General features: G+C 43.9%; 2 protein-coding genes across 4 annotated transcripts; one reads left to right on the forward strand and one right to left on the reverse strand.

Moving 5' to 3' along the window:
- Positions 1–75: 75 nt before the first annotated feature.
- On the reverse strand, positions 76–8,751 carry CLN5 (CLN5 intracellular trafficking protein). 3 transcript variants are annotated; one of them, XR_004060719.1, is made up of 5 exons: positions 8,575–8,751; positions 5,683–5,848; positions 4,290–4,515; positions 1,789–2,504; positions 76–317 (listed from the first exon to the last, which is right to left on the reverse strand). XR_004060719.1 is itself a non-coding variant. In XM_030948311.1 (4 exons), the coding sequence occupies exons 1-4, from the start codon at positions 8,709–8,711 to the stop codon at positions 1,993–1,995; spliced, it is 1,041 nt and encodes a 346-aa protein (XP_030804171.1). In that variant the 5' UTR covers positions 8,712–8,751; the 3' UTR covers positions 76–1,992. The 3 variants fall into 3 exon arrangements, 1 of the variants encoding a protein (XP_030804171.1); XR_004060718.1 differs by having other exon boundaries at positions 1,261–2,504; XM_030948311.1 differs by having other exon boundaries at positions 76–2,504.
- A 5,642-nt stretch (positions 8,752–14,393) lies between these two features.
- Positions 14,394–20,497, forward strand: LOC115909124 (glutamine amidotransferase-like class 1 domain-containing protein 3A, mitochondrial). Its single transcript, XM_030958222.1, has 4 exons — positions 14,394–14,592; positions 17,108–17,279; positions 19,109–19,313; positions 20,205–20,497. The coding sequence occupies exons 1-4, from the start codon at positions 14,485–14,487 to the stop codon at positions 20,395–20,397; spliced, it is 678 nt and encodes a 225-aa protein (XP_030814082.1). The 5' UTR covers positions 14,394–14,484; the 3' UTR covers positions 20,398–20,497.
- The last annotated feature ends 652 nt before the right edge of the window (positions 20,498–21,149 follow it).

Raw genomic sequence — 21,149 nt, forward strand, 5'->3', positions numbered from 1 at the left:
GTACTGATGGAGTTAATTCCCACCCAGCTGTGCATTCATTCTGAACAATTAATTAACACACAAAGCACCCCCAGCTGAGAGAAGCAAAGAACGCGAGAGCGCTTTAATAAATACTGGCCTCAGAAGGAACGCATGTATGTTATATAAAAGGCAACTCCTGCATTGGCAATTAGTACCTTTAAACTGAGGATAGTGTTCAAAGTGTGAAACAGACACATGTGACTGCATGGAGGAATCCCCACATCACTGGCTTGGTTCTGTGATCCTATTTCCCCTTCAGAGCTTTGAACAGTGGTTTGTGATGCTGAGGCTTTTTCCTGGGAAGACAAAAGCAGGTTTAACAACATTGAGGGTTTCAGAGACATAAAAACATGCACCAATGAGAATGTAACTTCTGTAGACAGGCCTGCTGCAGCCCCTTTGACTTTCCTAGAGCCTCCTGGATTACCTTCCTGGTGGTGGTGTGTGGGTGCTCGATTGCTGGCTGGGGTGAAACCATGACAGTGTCTTAATCCAAAGCTGAGCTCAGTCACAAGGGCCTGTGACTTTGGCTAAAAAGACTCAAGTCTTTCAGTCTGTGGTAAAAGATGAAGTTTCACCTACCAGTGGAAGTAGCAACTTGAAGAGAGGTGTGCTCATCCTCTCATTCTTCTCCCATTACATGATAATGCATTTCAACTAATTAATTGTAGTGACTTTCTGAATACAAGGGTAATTTTCTGCCATTCTTATTATTTGAATCCAAGCACTGTGTACTCTCCTACCTGGCTGCAGCAGGGTATTAGCTTGGCTCAAACCAAATGAAACTGCAGAGTTGTGTTCCTGTGTTTCTGCTTGGCCACAAGGCAGCTATAACCTCTGCAGGAGCACTATTCATCCCACAGCTAGTTTAAAAAAAACATCCAAGTGAGCAGGGAACACTTGGAGATGATTACATTGCTGTAGCTGTGGTTTTTCAGTGTGCAGGCACCTCAGTAGTTTCCAGTGTTCCTCTGGCTTTGGTCCCTTGGGTTTAAAGGGAACTAAGTAGTTGCCAAAGTGCTCTAAGCTGAGCCTGGAACAGAACTCAAGGACAGCACAGCTGGCACAGCACCACTACTGCAAACATTACTGCCAGCAAGAGGCTGCAGTCACATTTTAGAGACAACTCTGTGACAAGCATGGATTTTAAACTCCAATGTTGATGCCAATGTAATATTAAGATTTCTATGATTTTTAAAAAAATTTGAAAGGAATATATGCAAGTTCTACAAAACTGACCCAACTGAAGTCTCAAGTAGACTTTAAGATAGTAGACTGGATAGTAGAACACTGCAATTAGGCATGAGTCGACATCAAGGCAGACAGTTTGGCTTTTATCTGTGTCACAGAACACACATGAAACTGAAGAAGAGCCATCTGTATGGTGTTTACAGTGCAGCTGAAGGAAGCAAAGTGGTGAAAAAGCATCACCCATGCCATCCTCCAGTACACTCACTGCCCCAGAATACCAGAGAACAGTTCATAGGCCCCAGCTGTACAAACCAGAGAACTACAGGAACATCAGTGTAAGGCACATGTTGAAGGAACTGGACACATCCAGACACTCATATTGAGCGAGTTAGTCCTTGTAACTTGTGTCCCACCTCTGCTGGTGGCCAGGTGCCATCTGCTGCCACGTGGCCATGCATGTGAAGCACACCTAAGCCAAGAGCAGGCAGCTGCCTCCCCATTCCCCCTCTGGCACTGCAGAGCTCAGCCAGAGGAGCCACTGCAGTCTCCCCTCAGGCAGCAGGGGGCCGTGCTTACACAGAAGCTGGCAGGTCAGAGATGCTGAAGCGTTCATGAATGTGTTATACAGGCAGAGTCTTTCACCTGGTACAGCAAAGCCTTCCCAATACAATTTTTACAGTCAGCAGTGAAACATACAACCCTTTCACACCATCATGGTAGTGCTCCAAAATCCTTAAGAATATTTTGCCATAAAGGCAAGCTTTGTTCTTCAGTAGGCAGTCATACACCAGAGGATGCCTTGCTTCCAACAGGCAAAGGGACCTCTTCATAAATTATTTTGAGATAAGGGGATTTCATAGGTAAAAACCAGTATTCCAAGTTGTAGAAGAGGTAAAACTGATGATTCAAGATAACACGATCAATTATTTTGAAAAGATCCACAAAAAACTCTCTGACACTCTGATGAGGTTTAAATGGATTGTAAAAGTCTCTTATAGCTGCTGCCAGTGTCTTGTTTCCTTGTGGTCCAAAAATAGATGTTTCATTCCCCAAATAAATAGGTTCTCCACTGAATAAAATTATGCTGGTGTAGTTTGTTTGTATCTTCTTAAATACAGCTCCTAAGTCAGCTAGCTTCTGGTAGGTTCTCAGTATAAACTTGGAGCACTCATAAGAGTCAAACCACACTGTTGACTTTTTGTCAGGACTTGCTTGAACTGTCCAGGTCTCGTAGTAAATGCCAGTCTCATTGTCATATTTTACCCATTGTGCCATTTCATTAAACATGGTTCCTGTAAGAGATGAAAATAAGTATTGCAGAGATCAGGTAACAAATGCAGGATTAAAAATATTTTCCACCTGTTTAAAGGTTCACCTGCCTCCCCTGCAAAAGTTTACCTACACTACCTTACCATACACAGACACAAGGCTTAGGTCAGAGGGGCAAGGGATAACCCACTGAATAAACTACATTTAAATGGAGGCCATTTAAACTGTAATTCCTTTTCCTGATCCTTTCCCTACAACTATGCCAGAACATTCTAACACCAGAGAACCATGACACTTCTCATTTTGCATTATCCATGCAGACAAACAGGAAAGAGGTAGTACAGTCTACAAGAGATGCTGGCAGAATGCTCACCAGACCAATAGACATTTCTGCACTTCAAGCTTTAACTAAATTCAAAAATTCAGAGCAGAAATTTTCATGTCTCTTCACAAAAGAGATGCAGACTGAGACACCCTGCTGATTTAGCACAGCTGGTAAAGCTGAATTGAGCCAAATGATGGGTGGGATGTAAGACCATTAAGATGAGATGCTTTTTGCCAGTTCTCTGAAGGGAGCAAGTCCAGCTCATGATGCTGTTCATCTGTGCTTGCATCCACTCACCCTCTTTGGCTAGAAATCTGACAGTTATTGTGAAATTCAGACAACTGAAGACTCTCAGAGATGCTGGAAAGTTTCACGGAAATGGAAAGCAAGAAAGGTGAGGAAGACTGTAGCTTTGCCTCGAGGAGGCACCAGTGTAGGCCCACCTTTCTTGGGCATCAAATAATCCACAGAGAGAGGAACATGACAAGTTCCCCAGCTGTATGAAAAATTTTAACTTAGTATTCATACAAGAGAATCCAACTGTATCAGGCATCAAATACTTCAGTCACAAACTACAAACTCACAGGAAAACAGTTCCACTTCCTTGTTTAAAGAACTGCCTAGAATTTCTGAGCAGCACTGGATAGATCATGCAGAGACTGAGGCCAGCAAAGCTGCTAAGGGTGGAAGTGGGCACACACAAAGCACCACATCACAAGACCTGTAGCTGACTCTCCACTCTGTCTTGCACACTGCACCAACTTCAGAAACTAAGCAGTTTTCATCACACAAAATGTAACTCTCCAAGTCCTCAGTGAACTTTTTTTTAAGTCATTCACTCTATTGCTAGAGCAATCAATCAGATTTATGTGAATGACCTTTTCATTTTAGGACTGCAGTGATCGGTATACAGCAGGAAACTCCTCTGGTGATCACCTATGTATTCGGAAGTGTAAGGCCTAGGTTTGTTCTACAACATATGAGACCTATTACTGGGGACATTTTCACAGTTTTTAGGACACATAATGAGGGGGACAGAAATAGAGATTAATATTTTTATATCTTTGAGATTGTTTCTAAATATGCCTTATTTGTTTGCTCAATAATGAACATGTTTTCAACAGTTTTTCCATCTCAGCAGTCATCTGCCACTTCACAATAGAAGATTTTGTTTTGGTGAAGCCATGTGAAAAGAGCCCATAATGACTCTGTTTAAGCTGTTTTGCTATTTTTACACTCAAGAGACTCAAGTGTTTTTGTACAGCAACACTAAATGACTCTCACTTAACAACTCTCCAGTGTGAATTGTTCAAAAGGCAGCAGCCTCATGCCACTTTCTGTATTCAACAGAGTGTCTGAAATTAGCATCATTGACTAATGCTGCAAATAACCTACAGAAAATAAATTAAAAGATACAGCTTTACAGAAGACAAGGCTGACTCTATATTTTGTAGTAACATTATCCAAAGCATCTAAAATCTACCTGATATTGTGGTCACAAGAACTAAAGTTCCATTTGCCTTCCAGTGTGCATCATCTATTCCTTCATAAAAGCAGGCAGCTCCCTGGTTACACCAGAACGGTGCATCCATGCCAGGCCGCAGATGTGGAAATGTGCAGTTCCCAAGTTGGAAGAGCTCATACCACTCCATTGTGTAGTTTTTGCCTGTTAGAGAGCTCTTGAAACCCATGGCATCATGCATAATTTTCTGGAAAATAAAAAAAAAAAACAAAGAACCAAACCCCCAAAACACTGATTTCATAACAACTTCTGCTTGACCTGTACAGAAGGTAAGATGCTCAGGAGTTGTTCTGTAACAGGGTGAGAAGAGGGGAGGGAGTTCCTATAACATCTTGAATTCTGTAACACTGAAGCACAACACACCAGATTGTATGACACACACACTACTATTCAGAGCATCATGCTGTCTCAGTGGTTGTTTATCCATCCATTGTAAATTCTGTCATTTGGAAGAAGATACTCAGTGGGAGCTCATCATCAAGACTCAAGCTGTCTTTTGAATCCTTAACTTCATGGGGGTTTCAGAGAAATAAAGAACAGAACCAAGTTAACAAAACCAGATCTTTCTAATAAATGCCATAAAACTAATGATATAAATACTTCATTTAAAAGTGGTACAGTAAAACATAAATCCAAACTTAGTTAACAACTGAGATAACAATATTTGAATCTATTTCAATTTTTAACTCTTGGTTTTGATTCACTAACATTTCTTTATTAATTAGGAATCATGCTTTGAAGATTAATTTTGCTACTGCTATAACTATAAATATTCCTAAAGCTGAGACTTCATGTTTGCATGATTCCTTGAATGGAGACTTCAATTCCATACTCATCATAACACTTAAGACAGAACTGTAAAAGCAACCAACTTCTCATGATCCACCCTTCTGACCAGCTGGCTGTCTGCTCCTGACAGATATTAATGTCCAAGCAAATATGTGAGTTTTTAACAAGAGAAAAATTAATACACTAAGCAACTATTTAACCTCATATAAGGGGACAAATATTTTCTTGATGTGGTGATAGCACAGAAGAAAAGACATAATCCAAGAATAATCCAAGACATAATTGGGTGCATATAAAAAGCACTCATTATGCAGCTACATGGGGAACGTGTTCAAACCCCAAACAATGTTGGTCCTGCTCTTGTCTTTAGCTGAGCTGAATCCTGTACATTTTGTTTGAAACTTAGTGCTCTTTGAGTATCCTCCCTACAGATAGCCCAGCTCTAATTGTGTGCTCTAATATTCTTCCATACAAGCCTATCCCAACCTTACCGTTCCCACTGTTAACACCTGCTGTTTAATTCAGTTGAATTTGTCACTCTAATTTTGTTAAAAAGTCACCTTACCAAATGTCCTAGCAGGTCCCCGTACTTGAACTCCCATACTGGAGCCTGTAGTCGATACACTTCAATGACATCCTCTTCTTTCATAAGCGGGATGGCAGAGCCAGTGGGACAGAAGGTGTAGCGAGCTTGGCAGTAAGGATCGGTTTTGGGACGGAAATCAAAGCGCCTGTGTTGAGAAAGAGAAGCACATGGAATGACAAGCACAGCTTTGCAGCTGGAGTGCTTGTCATGGCTGCCTGAGGGGGACAGCTTACGTGTCCAGCACCCCCCAAGACAGATTCTGTGACCCAGACACTGCAACACTTGGAGTACTCCGGTTCATAAGGCTGCTGGGGTGCACATCCACAGAAACAGGACTTCAGGACTTCAGGCTCACAAATGGAAGTCATATTGTACTGATCATGAAGGAGTGGAAATAATGTGGATTACAAAGGGTGACATACTCACCAGATTAGAGACACACAGATGCTGAGTAATGGATAGTTTGAGATCTGCCTCAAAAACATTCTCCTGGCAATTTATTTACATGGGGATTGACCAATTTGTTCTTGCTATTCTATAGTAAGAGGTCCCCAGAGCAGCTATTTTGACTCTACAATACTGCAAAGTCCAAAAAAATAATTAATCCCTCTATGCTAATTTAGATACAGAGGTCTAAGAACGTCGTTGGAATTGCTGTTTCTATTTCATTCCTATCAAACCTCAAAAACCAAAGACCCAATCCACTTCCTTATCATGCTATATTCAAACAGCAAAGAACCTTTTTGACAAGTGTAGGGGGAGTGTGTGGCCAGGTTTTGGTAGCAGGGTGGCTACAGGGGTGGCTTCTGTGGGAACCCACCAGAAGGTTGCCCCATGTCAAGCAAAGCCAATGCCAGCCAGATCCAGGATGGACTCTGCACTGGACAGAGCTGAGACAATCAGGAATGACAGCAATGCCTTTGTGATTACACATTTAAGAAGTGAAAAAAAGTTACTGCACCGATGCAATTGTGGCCAGAGAAGAGCAGGGTTAGAATATGTACGAGGCACAGCCCTGCAGACACCATGGTCAGTAAAGAAGGACGAGCAGGAGCTGCTCCAAGAGCTGGAGCTGAGATTCCCCTGCAGCCTGTGGGACAAACGCACATTGGGGCAGGTGGATCCCTTAAAGGACGCTTTGACCCACAGAGCAGGCTGCAGAACTATGGAGAGAGGAGCCCATGCTGGAGCAGGCTTCCTGGAAGGACTTGTGACCTTCTAGGGGACCCATGTTGGAGCAGCCTGTGTCTGAAGGACTGCATGGAAGAGTGTCCCCTGCTGGAGCAGTTAATGAAGAACTGTTGCCTGTTGGATGGACTCAGGTTGGAAAACTTCATGGAAAACTGTCTCCTGTGGAGGGGACCCCACGCTGGAGTAGGGGAAGGACTCCTCTCCCTGCAGGAACAGCATCTGATGAAATGAGCCTGACCCCCATTCCCCATCCCCCTGCAGCACTAGGGGGAGGAGGCAGAACCTGGGAAGGAGAGAGGAGTGGGGAAAAGGTGTTTTTAAGATTTATTCTACTTCTTATTTTTATTTATTCTGCTGTTATTTTGTTAGCAATACATTCAATTAATATCCCAAAGGTGAGTCTGTTTTGCCTTGTGATGGTATTTGGTTAGTGATCTCTCCCTGTCCTTATCTCAACTCATGAACCCTCAAAATACCTTGCTGTATTTTCCTTCCTCTGTCCACTTGTGGAGGGGAGTGATGGAGTGACTTTGGGGGGCACCTGTCATCCAGCCAGGATCAACCCACTGCAACAAGTCTTCCTGTTCCAAGTTCCTTTAGTCACTCCTGTATTTCACTTAAAACAACATTCCTATATTCCTGATACCGTGACAAATGCACAGGTCATTGCACAGGTATGCACAGCTTGTCCAGATCTTGTCTGGTTAGCTGGCGGGGGGGGAAGAAAAGAAAAAGAAGGGAAAAACAATCCCCAAACTCTAACAAGTATGTCTGAAAAAAACTACACAGAAAACAAAAACTTAAACCAACCACACATTCAAGTCCTATTTCTAGCTTGCACATCTTACGTTTTCAATTACCCCTTGCACTGCATGTGACAAAAAGGTAAAGAGCATGTCAAGAAACACTGAAACCCCACATTCCTGAGCATGTCACACCAACAGCATTGTTCTCCAAATCTGACCATCCCAAGGCCCAGTCTTGTAACTCCTGAACTTGCTGGAAAATCCCAACAACTCATGACTGGAAGATCAGCTCCTTCAGGCATCACCTGACACAAATTTAACTGCTGGGAATTTCACAACAGGCTCTCAAAATTTCAGGCGTGCATTACTAAGCTGCAGTTAAACATTGATAACTACTCCCTTTACAAACAGCAAACCCGCACAAAATACACAATCAAGCGTAGTGCTTCTTCTGAAGGGGCTCGTTTCCTCGGCACGGCCAAATCTATCGCTATTTTCACGCCACAACGAGCAGTTGTGGCCCAACACCACCAGGAATTCTGGAGGTCAGGCAGCTCTGGAGCAGCGAACGGGATTTTGTACCGTTTCATTTGTCAGGAAGCATGACGTTAAGTTAAATTTAAAAAGAAAAAAAAAAAACAACCAAAAACCCGTACCCCGATTTCCTCACCACCACCTTTCCTGCGGGCATTAAGGAGCGTGTTTAAATGCGGGCAGTCGTTCCCGGGGAACCAATCCCTCCCGCTGCAGAGACCAAGCGCAGCTCTCGGCCTGGCACGGCACCACGGCTCCCTGGCGAGCCGAACACGCCAAACACCGTGTCAGTGACCACCACCCCGGGATTAGAAAGGGGAAGCTTCCCACGGCCTCTCAGTCTAAGGCACAGAGAGGCAGGAGCAGCGCGGCGCGGCCGAGGCCCTGGCGCGGCACTCACCTGTAGGGCACCGGCCAGCGCCGCCGCGCCGAGCGGGGCTCCCCCGACACACGCGGCCCCCACGGCGCCAGCAGCAGCAGCAGCAGCAGCAGCAGCGGCAGCGGCAGCAGCAGCCGGGAGCAGCGAGCGGCGCCCATGGCGGAGCCGGGCCCGGAGCTGCGGGGGAAGCGGCGGGGACGGAGGAGGCCGGGCGGGAAGGGGCCGCCCTCGCACCCGCCCACTGGGCCGGGGAGGCCGGCGATGCCCGCCGAGCCCGAGCTGGGGGCAGGGCCTGACCGAGCGGGGATGCTTTTCCTCCTCCTCCTCCTCCCGAGGGAAGCCAGCCGTGTGAAAACGTCACTCGGCCGAACTGCGACTGAGTTTTCTGGAGGTCCAAGGAACTACACGTCGCCGTCGTTTAGCTGGAGCAGGGATCCGCTGTCGTTTCACCCAGTGCTTTGGAGACGCGTCAAGGCTGGTGGAGGGTCTGGAACACAAGTCCTACGAGGAGCAGCTGAGGGAACTGGGAGCGGTTCGCCAAAAAAAAAAAAAAAAAAAAAAAAGGAAGCTCATGGGGAACCTTATAACTTTCTAGAGCTCCCTGAAAGGAAGTTGTAGGCCGGGGTCAGTCTCTTGTCCCAGGTAACCAGTGACGAGTGGACATAGTTTTAAGCAGCACCAGGGGAGATTTAGGTTGGACATCAGGAAGAATTTCCTGACAGAAGTGGTGATTGGATATTGGAATGGACTGCCCAGAGAGGTGGTGGAGTTACTGTCCCTGAAGGTATTTAAGAAGAGACTGGATGCAGCACTGAGGAGGCACTGAGTGCCATGCTGTAGTTGACATGGGGTGCTCAATCACAGGTTGGACTTGATGATCTCAGAGATCTTTTCCAACCTAATTGAGTCTGTGATTCTGTAAAAGGCACATCAAGTGCCAGAACCTACTGAGGGGGTGACCTCTGGGCCTGGCCCCGGGATGATGACATGAGGTTTCACCAAATGGCAGAGAGGCTTTTGCTGTAATAAACCCTGTAAGCCTGAGCCTCTTCAGACTGCCCAGAAGTCTTGTCTGAAACTTTTCAGGGCTTCAAGCTAAGTCTGTATATCTGTCACCCATTTCAGAACACTTTTTCAAATCATAAGACTTTACATTACAGGAATCATATAGCAGTTTATTCTCTCATCTTTATGGTAACGGTGAGAACTATATTGCGGATAAGAACTTCTGTCTTGCAGATGAACTAACAGAAACTGTGAAGACAGGTTTGTCAGCAGCATCCCTGCAGAAAACACAGCTTTTTCCAGTTCTGTAGAGTTCAAAACTGGCTATGCTGGCATCAGAGTCCAGGGGGCTAAGTTTAGTAGTTGGCATGTAGAGTGAAAACACTGGTGTATGCTACTCACTGAGTAAATAATAACTTGTGCTGTGGACTTTTAACCATCAGGAGCCAGAAAAATATCCCTGCTCGTTTCTTGTGAGCCCCTAAAGAACAATCAGTTCTCTAGTCAGCATTGTGCTAGGCTATATATTCAAACAAAACTGCAGGTGGAAAACCCCGCATCCTTCATAAAAATGCAGGATAGGCTGCTGAATATCAGTTTCAGTAATGCTGGGGGTACTAAAGATGTTCGGAAAACCTTACAACTTTTAATTTCAGCAACATTTCCTTATCTCACTTCCCTGCTGTCTGATTCTATAGTGTTTATTTTTAAAATCCCATGCCAATCAGCACTATACATTAATTTCATGCATGCTTACATAATCAATACATACTTATATTTCCATATCTCATCTCATACATGTTAATTGTGTCTGGTTTATAAAATTTCTGGATTTATTTGTTAGAAAATAAAGTGTGCTAGTAATCATGCGTGTTTCATACCTTGAGTGTAGTGCAACATACCAGCTCTTTAATCTGTTCAAAAAGATATGTGTTTGTTTGAAATATAGCCATAATTCCTAGTGCTAGAGATTTAGATGTGTAACTCTGGAAGTGCTTTATGAACTGAAGGAAGGCTAATTTATCCCTTCTTTGAAAACAGGATGCAAGGAAATGAAAAGGCATAATGAAGGTGCCATAACTGCTCACTAGCCAAACTAGAAATGCAGTATGAACAGGTTCTTAGACCTCACTCAGCATATGTTTGCAGTGTGGACTATTAAATCTCTACTATGTAGATGCTGAAGGGGTTGGTTGTTTTTTTTTTTTAATAGCATTTTTATATCTCACTTCATCACATCCCACAGGAAACTTTTGCAGTGAGGTACTGGTTTGTTTTTATTTTCTCATATAACCTAAGTTATGCTGTGAACATAGAAAATAAACCACTAATATATTTATGAATAAATATACTTGAGCTAAAAAGACATTGTCTAGTTTATTATGCAGAAACCTGTCAAATTCCCCATTATAAACCCACAGAGCTGATCTGCATCTTTGTCCAGTAACAGGCTTTGAGTAAATACTGAAACTGGCTACAAAGATCAAATTCTAGACCTGACAGGATTCCTAAATTTTTCTCGTTTCCCAGAATATTTTCTTTTATGATTAGTGAAAACAATACACAGCAGATAAAGCTACACATCTGGCAGCTTTACTGATCACAGAGGTTTTTTCCCCCACTCACACTGCCATATGATAGCTATTGAGTCAGCTGGACACATACTCAGAAATACAAACATTACCTGAAATCATGCTGAAGCTGCTCTGAAAGACAGGAGTTCATCAGTCAGAGGCAAAATCTCTGCTTTTGAGGGGTAAGAAAGAAATTTTGAGAAAAAGAGCCAGAAACAGAGCACCTCCACTTTGCTACATAGCCTGAGATGCCACCTGAGCTGTGAGCTGAGCTGGGAGAAAGCCACGTCTTTTTTCACAGGAGGTAGGAATGACTGGGCTTTGTAAGATACTGCTAAGAGTTCCCCTCAGGATCTCCTTGACCCTGGCAGCTAGGATGAGAGCTGTGCTTGGGACAGATGTGCAGTTCAGTAAACATTGGGGATTGCAGGGCAGCTCCTCCTTTGTCTGCCACCTTAGGGGGCAGGTGATGGGAATTATTTCTTTCCAAGCTGGAATTCTAGTGGGGGGGTCTGCTGAAGCCTGAGAGATAGGATGAGGGTTGGGATAAGGATGCAGAGGAAGTTCATCATGAGTTTTACACTGAGATGAACCCTCTGGGATTTACTGCAGGGTAGGGATGAGTGAATTGATGAGTCAGCTGGGTGCTTGTGAAATACAAAGAGCTGTCCAAGTCAAATTTAAGGTAACAGCTGTTGTCAGGCAATTAAGGCACCTCAAAGCAGGATTTCCACCAGAGAAAACATCTTTCTCAAATCCTGAGCAGCAGGAAAAAGGCTGGGGTCTAGGGCAGAGCTGTAAGTCAACCCTTGAAGTCTGGAGGGGAGGGTACCTGCTCTCTTCCCTTCAGGGTGTGCAGCTGGTTGCTCAAGGTCTGATAAAAACTTGTGAGGAAAGTCAGAAACTGCTTCTGCTCTGCTGAGACACCTTAGAAGGGGCTCCTTGCTCCTTTCCTGGTGAGCTGCTTTTAAGCCAAAGCTTCTGCCTCCCACCTGAGCTACACTGCAGCCACACCTGAACCAAGCTATGTACCCCACCGATGCAGACCCAGTACATTGGTCATTCCAGCCTTGTATTTGCCTCATCACCATGGATTTTTCTAGTGATCAGACTCTTGGTGGAACCTCACTGCTGTTCAGTCTCTGGAAGGAACAGGCACATTGTAGTGGCTGGATCCAGCAGCAGCCCCAGATACAGCATGGTAGAGGCTGGGATTACACTATCTGTGCCAAGGCCAGTTCACAGGATGTGCAGGAAGAGTGAACCACACACCAGGACAACAGGAAATGGGACACAGCTGCAGCACAGCGCAGGTGATGTCTGGGTGCCCAGGCCTAAGTGCCCATGGATTTGTGGCTGGAGGGAGTGTGGGTGGAGGCCACAGCAGGGGCTGGCCAGGGTAATTACAGGGCTACTAGGGCACTGAGGGCCGCCACAGCTGCTTCTCCCATCAAGGTGTGACCTCTCACCTTGCAAACATCTGGCTTCAGAGCAGTACTCCTTGTGAAATGCTCTTGCTTGTGTGGGCCCAGGATGGAGAAGAGTCCTCTTAGGGCTGCTTTGGGGTGACAGAGAGCCAGGGCAAGGACATGTCATGAGCTGGGATGAAAACATGGACCTAAGACACAGAGGGTCATGACAAGGTCACACAGTCAGGGCAGGGACATGGCATGAGCAAGTTGGAGCTGGATCAGGGAACAGAGCTGGCACAGAGATGTGACAGAGAGAACCTGAAGTGGGATAGCACTATCATATCCCAGCCAAGTCTAGGGTCCATCCAGGAAAGAGGACCACCTATAATATGAATCTGAGATCCATCTAAAAGACAGAGCCAGAAAGAAGACTGGAGATGAGGTTACTGACAATTCAGGTCCAGGATCCATCCAGAAAGACTAGCCAGTAAGTCAGGTCAGAAAGGAGCAGGGAATTGTAGTCCTGAGGGTGCTCACTTACCTAGCTCTAACATTAACCCTGGCCCTAACACACAGCAGAGTTTGGGACTACACTCGTTTCTCCAAACATGCAATGAGCTTAAACTCCTTCCAGGCAGAAGATGCAGAGAAGAAATCCTTCTCAAGCATAAAGATGATTCCAGTGGGATTCCAGCTCTGCAGACTCTTGGTAGAGCCATGCTGTACTCCTGCTCAATCCTAGGAGGCAGAATGTGGGCTGTGGTGTAGGCTGACCTGAAGCCCTACACCTGTTTGGAGTAAACACTGCCCAGCAGACAGGAGTCTGCCCTTCAGCAGGGAATTTCTCTATCCCAGCCCTGCCCTGTTCCAGAATCTCCCTGTACATCATGCTACACAGACTCCCAATCAGTATTCAACTGAATTCATTTTGCTGCAGGAAAAGGCTCTGCTTTCAAATGTTTTTGTTCTGCCCAGACTGCTCACTCTCACATCCTCTGCAGAAAACCCATACTCCAAATTTTTGGAAGACACTCTAATTTTTCTACAAAATCTAGCTTTTCAGTCCTCTGGTTCAGTAGAAGAGTAAGTTTTCATTATTAAACACAAACTTCTTCTTACTATAAGAGAGGCAGCTCATGAAAAACAAAGAACCAAGAGCTGAGAGATCTTAGTAAAATTCAATGCAGCTGATGCCTGGTGTGGCGTTTGTGTGCACAGTCCTAAGGAGGAGACATGGGACGTATTCTTTCCCTTTTGGCTCACTAAAGCAATGCCCTAAGGGACTAGGCTGGGAGTGGGTCAACGAAGAAAGTTTCGTTTGCTAAAATACCTCAGTTTTCCCTGATAAAGTGGAGCAGCTCCTTAAAACCCGGCAAAAGGTTGAGGGAGGAAAAAGGCCTAGGTGGGGTCACTGAAACAAACAGCATCAGGACCCAGCAGTACCGTAGGCCCCTTATCAAACTCCACTTTTTTTCTTTGGGTTTCAAAGCAGTTTGGAAGTCGACTTTCATTACATAATTATAGCCCTACGTCCAAAACAAACCCAGCAAACAAAGTCCACCTCACAGGCACCCCCTGAGGCGCTGCGAGGCCCGGCACCTTCGGGACCAGCGACAGGGCCGCGCGTTCTTCAGCGCACTGCGGCTCACCGTGCGGCACCCGCCCGTCACTGCCCCGCTGCGGGGCGCCGGCCAGGCCAGCCGCGGGGCCGAAAACATGTCTGAGCTCTAAAATACGTTCTGTTTAAAACTAGAGACACACGGCCTTTGCTTTCCAGACTTCCTCATTTATTTTCCGCTCCGCCCGCCCGTACGCTGCCGGAAGATGGAGACGGCGGCGCAGGCGCGGCAGGAGGAGGAGGAGAAGGAGCAGGAGCCGTGGCGGCAGGCCCGGGCCCGCCGCCTGGCGCAGCTCCTTGCCGGGCCTGAGGGGCGGCTGCCATGGGCAAGCGGGTGGCGCTGGTGCTCGCCGGCTGCGGCGTCTTCGATGGCAGCGAGATTCACGAGGCGTCGGCGGCGCTGGTGCACCTGAGCCGCGGCGGCGCGGAGGTAGCGGGGGGCGGCGGGGTGTGGGGTGTGTGTAATGTGTCTGTCTGTGTGTTTGTATGTCTGTCTGTGTGGGTGTGCGTGCGGCCCGGTGTGCGACACAGCAGCCGAGAGTCCCCCTCTCCGTGGGACAGGAGTCCCTCCCGGTTTGCGGTGCTCCCTGCGCCGCCCCGGCACCCTACAAAGCCCATTCAGCCATAACCTCTCCCGTCATGTTGTCCCACCCCTGTTTTATTCGTCCCCCTCTGTGAAAAACGCCAATTACTTGTTTTTAAAATTTTAAAAGTTCAATAAGAATAAAATGGTTATAAAGATAGCAATATAATTAGAGTAATAATAATCATTTGGACAGTTTGGATTAGGACAATATGAGACAATAAAGACAAAGAGTTACGGACGTCCGGGTACCTTTTTCTGGGCAAAATAAGCCCGAAAAAGGACACCTGTTAACAGAGGATTAACCCTTAGAAACAATAGCCTGTTGCATATTTATACACCTCATACATGATGCATGAATTCCGTTCAAACACAGGATTCTGTCTGGTCAGTGTCAGCTTCTTCTTAATCCTAACAGTGTCTTCAGGGCTGAGCGAAGTGGAAAGAAGTTCGTTTCTTCTGATAAGAGAGCCATAAATTCTTTTTCTCTGAAAGATTTAGGTGTCTTGTGGCTGCTCTCTCGGTGCGAGTCCTTGCTTTAAAAAAAGTATCTTACATAGCATAGTTTCTATTTTAACATTATATTATAACCTAAAATATATTTAACCCACTACTTAAGAAAATTTATACAGCATAACTTTCTAACATAACACACATAATACTCGTTTTAATATTTGCAAAAAGCCAATCATAAAATACACATTTTTCACACCCTCCAAAGAACTGCCTGGCTCCCCGACAGGAGTTCAGTTCACACAGGCAGCTGGACGCAAGGCTGAAAAGGGGTCTCATTAATACAACTAAGTTATTATACTAAAAGTCAAGCCTGCAGGTCAAAGACAGCCCTGCCCAGGTGAGGGCTGTTCCCCTGAGCATGTGTAGAAGTTAACTGGAGATACAAAACTTGTTTGGCAGTGACCAACCAATTGTAACAGAGGGGCTGCGCCTGGAGAGTTCTCTGAATTTCCCTGTATAGACAATGGCACAAAACTCCAGTGGGTGTGCTTGATTTGTGGAATACCACCGAACACTCAGGCTTGCATGACTCTGAAGTAAATGATCAATGTCACTCTTGATGTGTAATTATTTGCTTGTCACACACCAGGTAATGAATCCAGTTTTGTGGGCAACAGTGCCAGACTCTTTTTAGTGGTGCCCAGTGACAGGACAAGGAGCAATGGCCATAAACTAAACCACAAGGAGTTCCATCTCAACATGAGGAGGAACTTCTTTACATTGAGGGTGGCAGAGCATGGGAACAGGCTGCCCAGGGAGGTTGTGGAGTCTGTCTGTGGAGATATCCAAAACCCACCTGAATGTGTTCTTGTGTAGCCTGTTCTAGGTAACCCTGTCTGGTCAGGGGGATTGGATTGGATGGTCTCCAGAAGTCCCTTCCAGCCCTAACAATTCTGTGATCCTGTGAAGCCAGGAGCAAGGAGAAGCTGGAGACCTGTCCCTTCTCCTCTGGCCACAGGGCTGAGCTTGGATTAAAAGTCTTTATCTTCCTTCTGATTGCTTTTGCAGCCCTCACTGGGGATTACCTGCTTGTTTTCTGCTCCCTGTTTCTGGGCTCTCTTTGGTAAGCTGGGACTTGTCAGAGAAGCCTGGGCCAGGACATTGTGGTGTGCTTTGGTCCCATCTGTGGCTTCAGGTGGCAGAAGCTGGCCACTGTCTGTGTGTAGCTGTGCTCAGGTGTCTGGTGGTAGCAACAGCACCCTCATATTTAGCACAAAATTGTTATCTCTGAGAAGTTTGCAAAGGAAGCTTCAAAACAGACACAGGAAAACAGCCCCTATGGTACACCTGCCACAGGGCTTTATGTTCTGATGCACTGTCCTCCTTTTGTGTCTAACCAAAATCGGTTCTCCTTTGTTTTGGTCTTCCTTTCTGCTGCTGGTGTTTTAGGACAGCTGGTAATTCTAATGTTTGCTCTAGAAATGCTTGTAAAATTTGCATCTTTAACTTTTTTATGTCAAACTTTTTTAGCACTTTGATCCCATAACAGTTAAGAGCAACCTTTCTTCAAAGTCAGCTGCGTGTCCTGTTGGGCTGCTGGTATAAATTGTGGTGTCCTGTTTGTCCTTGGCCTTATCTGCCAAATCAGTAAGCTTGATGTTGGCATAAGAATACTCTCCTGTCAAAATGCTGCAGGAATAGGATGGGAAGGATGCCTGTGTTTACCCATCCTGATGTATCATACGTTGCTTTAGTTATCTAATGTGCTAGATTCATCCTGTGGAATTTGCTTAACTTAGATAAGAGGCTTCAGGGACAAAACCTGTTTTCATTAAATGATATTTATTGTGACAAATATGTATGAGTTTTGTTTACATTCACAAAATTGCTTCATCTCTCTTCCTAGGTGAAGATATTTGCCCCCAATATTGAGCAAAGGGATGTAGTCAATCACTTAAAAGGAAGTCCAGCAGAAGAGAAGAGAAATGTGTTAGTTGAAAGTGCCAGGTTGGCAAGGGGAAACATTCAGGATTTGGCTGAACTGAAAGCTAGTGAATTTGATGCTGTCATTTTCCCTGGTAGGTATCACAGAATCACAAAATACTCTGTGTTGGAAGGCCCACAAGGATCACCGAGTCCATCTCTTAAGTGAGTGGCCCATACTGGGGTTGAGCCCACAACCTTGGTGTTAGCACCATGCTCTGACCAGCTGAGTTCATCTTTCAAAAAAAGACTGTGATTTTTTAACTCAATATATTTATTGATTCATAGTTCACTAAGTTAAAATGCCAGTGTGTTCTCTTGGTGTTAAGTTATGCATCCCACCATTCCTTCTTACTGAATGTTGTGAAAACTTCACTACTTATGTGTGCACAAGTACCCTGACCAGAGTACAAAATAGGGTCAGAACTCAGTTACATGGCAATGCCTTAATTGCAGGGCCTCTGAAAATGTTGGCAGAATAGCAGGTTTCCAAATAGATGATGTTCCATGTCAGATGGGAGTACACTCTGTTTTAATTATGTATCCACTCAGCTGCTGATCGAGTTGTACTAAACATGTTTATGGATAATTTTTCATTTAGAGACCACAAAATTTCATTCCAGACAGAGGTAATTGTAATCATTTTTAGACATGAAGAAGCTGGAGCATCACAAGGAAATCATGACTTGCTGAAGATCTGTTTCCAGAATATTCATAGTGCTGTTAAATACTGCCTTCATGATTGGGCCTAAGTGTTAATTTTGAAGTTTTCACACTGTTGTAAGGCCAGCAGAGGGAGTGTGTGTATAACACAGAGAAACAATTCTGCCTGCACTGTGAATAGTTGATGTCAGGGCTGATCAGGAGCGAGTAGAGGCTCACAGATGTTTTCCACATTAATTTCATGCTGTTATAACCCAGGCCCGGGGGAATTGCTGTAGTAACTGTTAGAGGGAAATAAACCCTATTTAGTTTGAAAATTAAAATCTTGCCTCAGAGATTTCAGATAACACTTGAAAGTGAGCAAACCGGGAAAGGAAAAGTATTAAAAATGCAAAGCTTCTCAATGTCTGCTGAAGTACTTGTGGAATTTTCCTTATGCTTATTGGAGAAAAGTTGGTGCTGTGCAGATTCCATGTGGAATAACCTTACTGTGATTATTCTGATGGTTATAAATCCAGCAGACAAAGGAGCTGTAAAATACAATCTGCTTATACAATTAAATGACGATTAAATTTACCTAATGGATTGTTAAAACTAATTTATAGAAAGACAAATCAGCACTCTTTTTAATAGGAAATTATGTTATCATTTACAAGTTTTTTTGTCTTAGAATACCATATGTTATAATGTCCATTTGATGTAAAATCCCTAGTGGTTTTTTATTGTGTTAATGGCTTTTTAAAAGTTGAAAAATAGTTCTAGGGAAGAAGAAAAGCTCTTCTATAACTGCTTAAGCATCAAAGTAAAACTTGAGAGTTCATTACTGTAGAGGGTCAAATCACTGTTTGCATTACTCCCATGAACTCCATACTTGTGCTTTTAACTAGTATTGATCTTCTGGTCCCTCTTCCTTATTGAGTGCACAACAGATGGTACAGCTGTTCTAGTGACTAGCAGATGAATGTGAGGTTTCCTCTTTGTCTAGTTGTTACTTTTTGAAACAAGATTAAGCTTTCTGGCCTGTATATAACCTACATGGTATAAAAAAGTGCACAGCTAAACTTTTAACATTGTAAACCCATCATTTACAGGTTACAGTGACATTGTAAGGCTTTCAGTACAGTTACTTAACAGTCCCACTGATACCAAGATTATGTTGTAAAAAAGAGCTTCTGTTTGGTGTGTGCTATTACCAAATTTAATGGCTTTTAGCAGTGCTTTATATTTGAGCTTTTTGGTTTTGGTTTGTTTTTTTCCTTAGGTGGTTTTGGTGTAGCAAAGAATCTGTGTTCCTGGGCTGTAGATGGCAAGAACTGTACTGTCAATGAGCACGTGAACTCTACACTCCAGGCCTTCCACAGTGCTAAAAAGCCCATTGGTTTGTGCTGCATATCACCAGTTTTGGCAGCCAAAGTCTTTCCTGGCTGTGAGGTTACAGTTGGTCAGGATAAAAACGTAGATGGAAGGTAAGAAGGAAATGGATGGTGAGGATTTTCATTGGAATTAAGATTAGGAAATAGACAGGCTTCTACACAAAAGTTTCTTTGGTAGCAGTAAACCTAGGGGAACTTAGTTACTTTTAAGAAAAATTAATGACAGTTTTCACTAGAATAATAGTAGTAGGCACAGAACTCGCAGGGGAGACAGAGTGAATCCATGAGGTCAGGTGACTTGTATACAACCAGATACACACTGACCTGTGATACCATAGAATCTTTAGGTTGGAAAAGTCCTCTAGGATGGGTGACTCCAACTGCTAACTCAGGGATTTTTAATTAAGTTTTTCTAGTGGTAGTGGTTTGGGGCCACTTTAGGGGAGGAAGATGAGAACAGGGCCTGGCAGAAATCAGTACTGCTTCAAGAACTGTCAACTCCCAATAAAACTCCTGAATTAAATTTATCAGCAGCCGTAGTGGGGGATTCTGTTCAGAACAGATTGCATCTGTTTCTTCCTTATCAGAAGGGGGAAAAAAATCAAAATCTCTGGAGATCCCAGAGGAACACCTTGCGTGGAGTTGTTGGAAAAGGTTGCAAGTTCAACTGGCTTCTCTCAACCTTTTAAAGATCAGTTATGGTTGCACTTGGTATCATCTTCCAAACTTATGGAAAGATTATTAAATATTGTACCTTCTGACATATTGTGGCTCCATAGTTCAGACCTTGTTTTTAAAGGTATTAGATCACTTGATATGTCCATAGAGGATAGGAAAATCTGATAGAAGCAGCCTTTAACTCCCTTGTCATCATCAGTTAAAGACTCACGTAGATATTATTGTAGTTCTTTCATTCAATTTATGTGTGCAGAATTTTATGGCTGTATCATTCCTTTATGTTAATTAAAGTCTTTTTATTTACAGATTTCCTGATGCTGAAACGGCATCTGCTATAGCAGAGCTTGGATGTAAGCACGTTTGCAAAAATGTAAATGAATCCCATGTGGATAAAGCCAATAAAATAGTTACTACCTGTGCTTTCATGTGCAAAGCTCCTCTGCATGAAATCTTTGATGGAATTGGAACAATGGTACAAGAAGTCCTGAAGCTTGCCTGACTAGAAGTGTACAGACTTCTCCAAGGAAATCGTGTAGCTAAGCATAAACATTTAGCTTCCTTAGATTGAATTAATAAAATGATGCAACTGCTAAACTTCACAGTTTCTGGTTTGTTTGATGTGGTGGAGTGTTTTTTAACGTTTAATACATCAGATGGTTACTGCTGAATTTAACCTATTTATTTCTCTTTTAAAATAGAAACCATATCTTGAAGGTGATGGGAGGAGTTCCTTTGTTTTTGTTTTGTTTTGTTTTTTTTTTTAATGAATCCCAATGTATTCAGCTGCAATTGCAATGTACCCAGCTGCAATTACAAGTGAAGTAGCTGTAAATGAATTGTTTATCATCAGTATAGGTGAATAATTTAATTCTGATTCCTAATCAGAGGGGAAAAATAAAAGAATGTGTTTATTTGGGTTCTTTTTTCCCCTTGCAAGTTTTTAAGCAAATATTACTGATGGACTTCCAAAATTTTTGCAGGGCCCCTAGGTAAACCAACTTCATAAACGAAGATGCAGCACAAATGAATGCATTGCATGTGGAAAATACACAAGTTTTGTGCTAATAAATGAAGTAATTTCAGATTTATTTAGTAAAATTAATTAGATTTATTTTGTAATTTTTTTTCTTGCATACATTGTTTATTGCCCTGAGGAAGACAATTTTATATGTATTAGAAACCATGCTTTGATCTTATAAATGTGAACAAAGGGTTGGCAGCTTCTCTTAGAAGCTCAGTCTGGCAAGGCTT

This window comes from Camarhynchus parvulus, chromosome 1 (genome assembly GCF_901933205.1).
Source record: "Camarhynchus parvulus chromosome 1, STF_HiC, whole genome shotgun sequence".
Classification (NCBI taxonomy): Eukaryota; Metazoa; Chordata; class Aves; order Passeriformes; family Thraupidae; genus Camarhynchus; species Camarhynchus parvulus.

Bases quoted from the DNA above. Each gene is read 5' to 3' on its own strand.
- LOC115909124 (XM_030958222.1), top strand. From the start codon at position 14,485: ATGGGCAAGCGGGTGGCGCTGGTGCTCGCCGGCTGCGGCGTCTTCGAT. The intron at 14,593-17,107 runs GTAGCGGGGGGC...CTCTCTTCCTAG, and splicing joins TGAGCCGCGGCGGCGCGGAG to GTGAAGATATTTGCCCCCAA. The intron at 17,280-19,108 runs GTAGGTATCACA...TTTTTTCCTTAG, and splicing joins TGATGCTGTCATTTTCCCTG to GTGGTTTTGGTGTAGCAAAG.
- CLN5 (XM_030948311.1), bottom strand. From the start codon at position 8,711: ATGGGCGCCGCTCGCTGCTCCCGGCTGCTGCTGCCGCTGCCGCTGCTG. The intron at 5,849-8,574 runs GTGAGTGCCGCG...TTCTCAACACAG, and splicing joins CGCTGGCCGGTGCCCTACAG to GCGCTTTGATTTCCGTCCCA. The intron at 2,505-4,289 runs GTAGATTTTAGA...CATCTCTTACAG, and splicing joins TCTTGTGACCACAATATCAG to GAACCATGTTTAATGAAATG.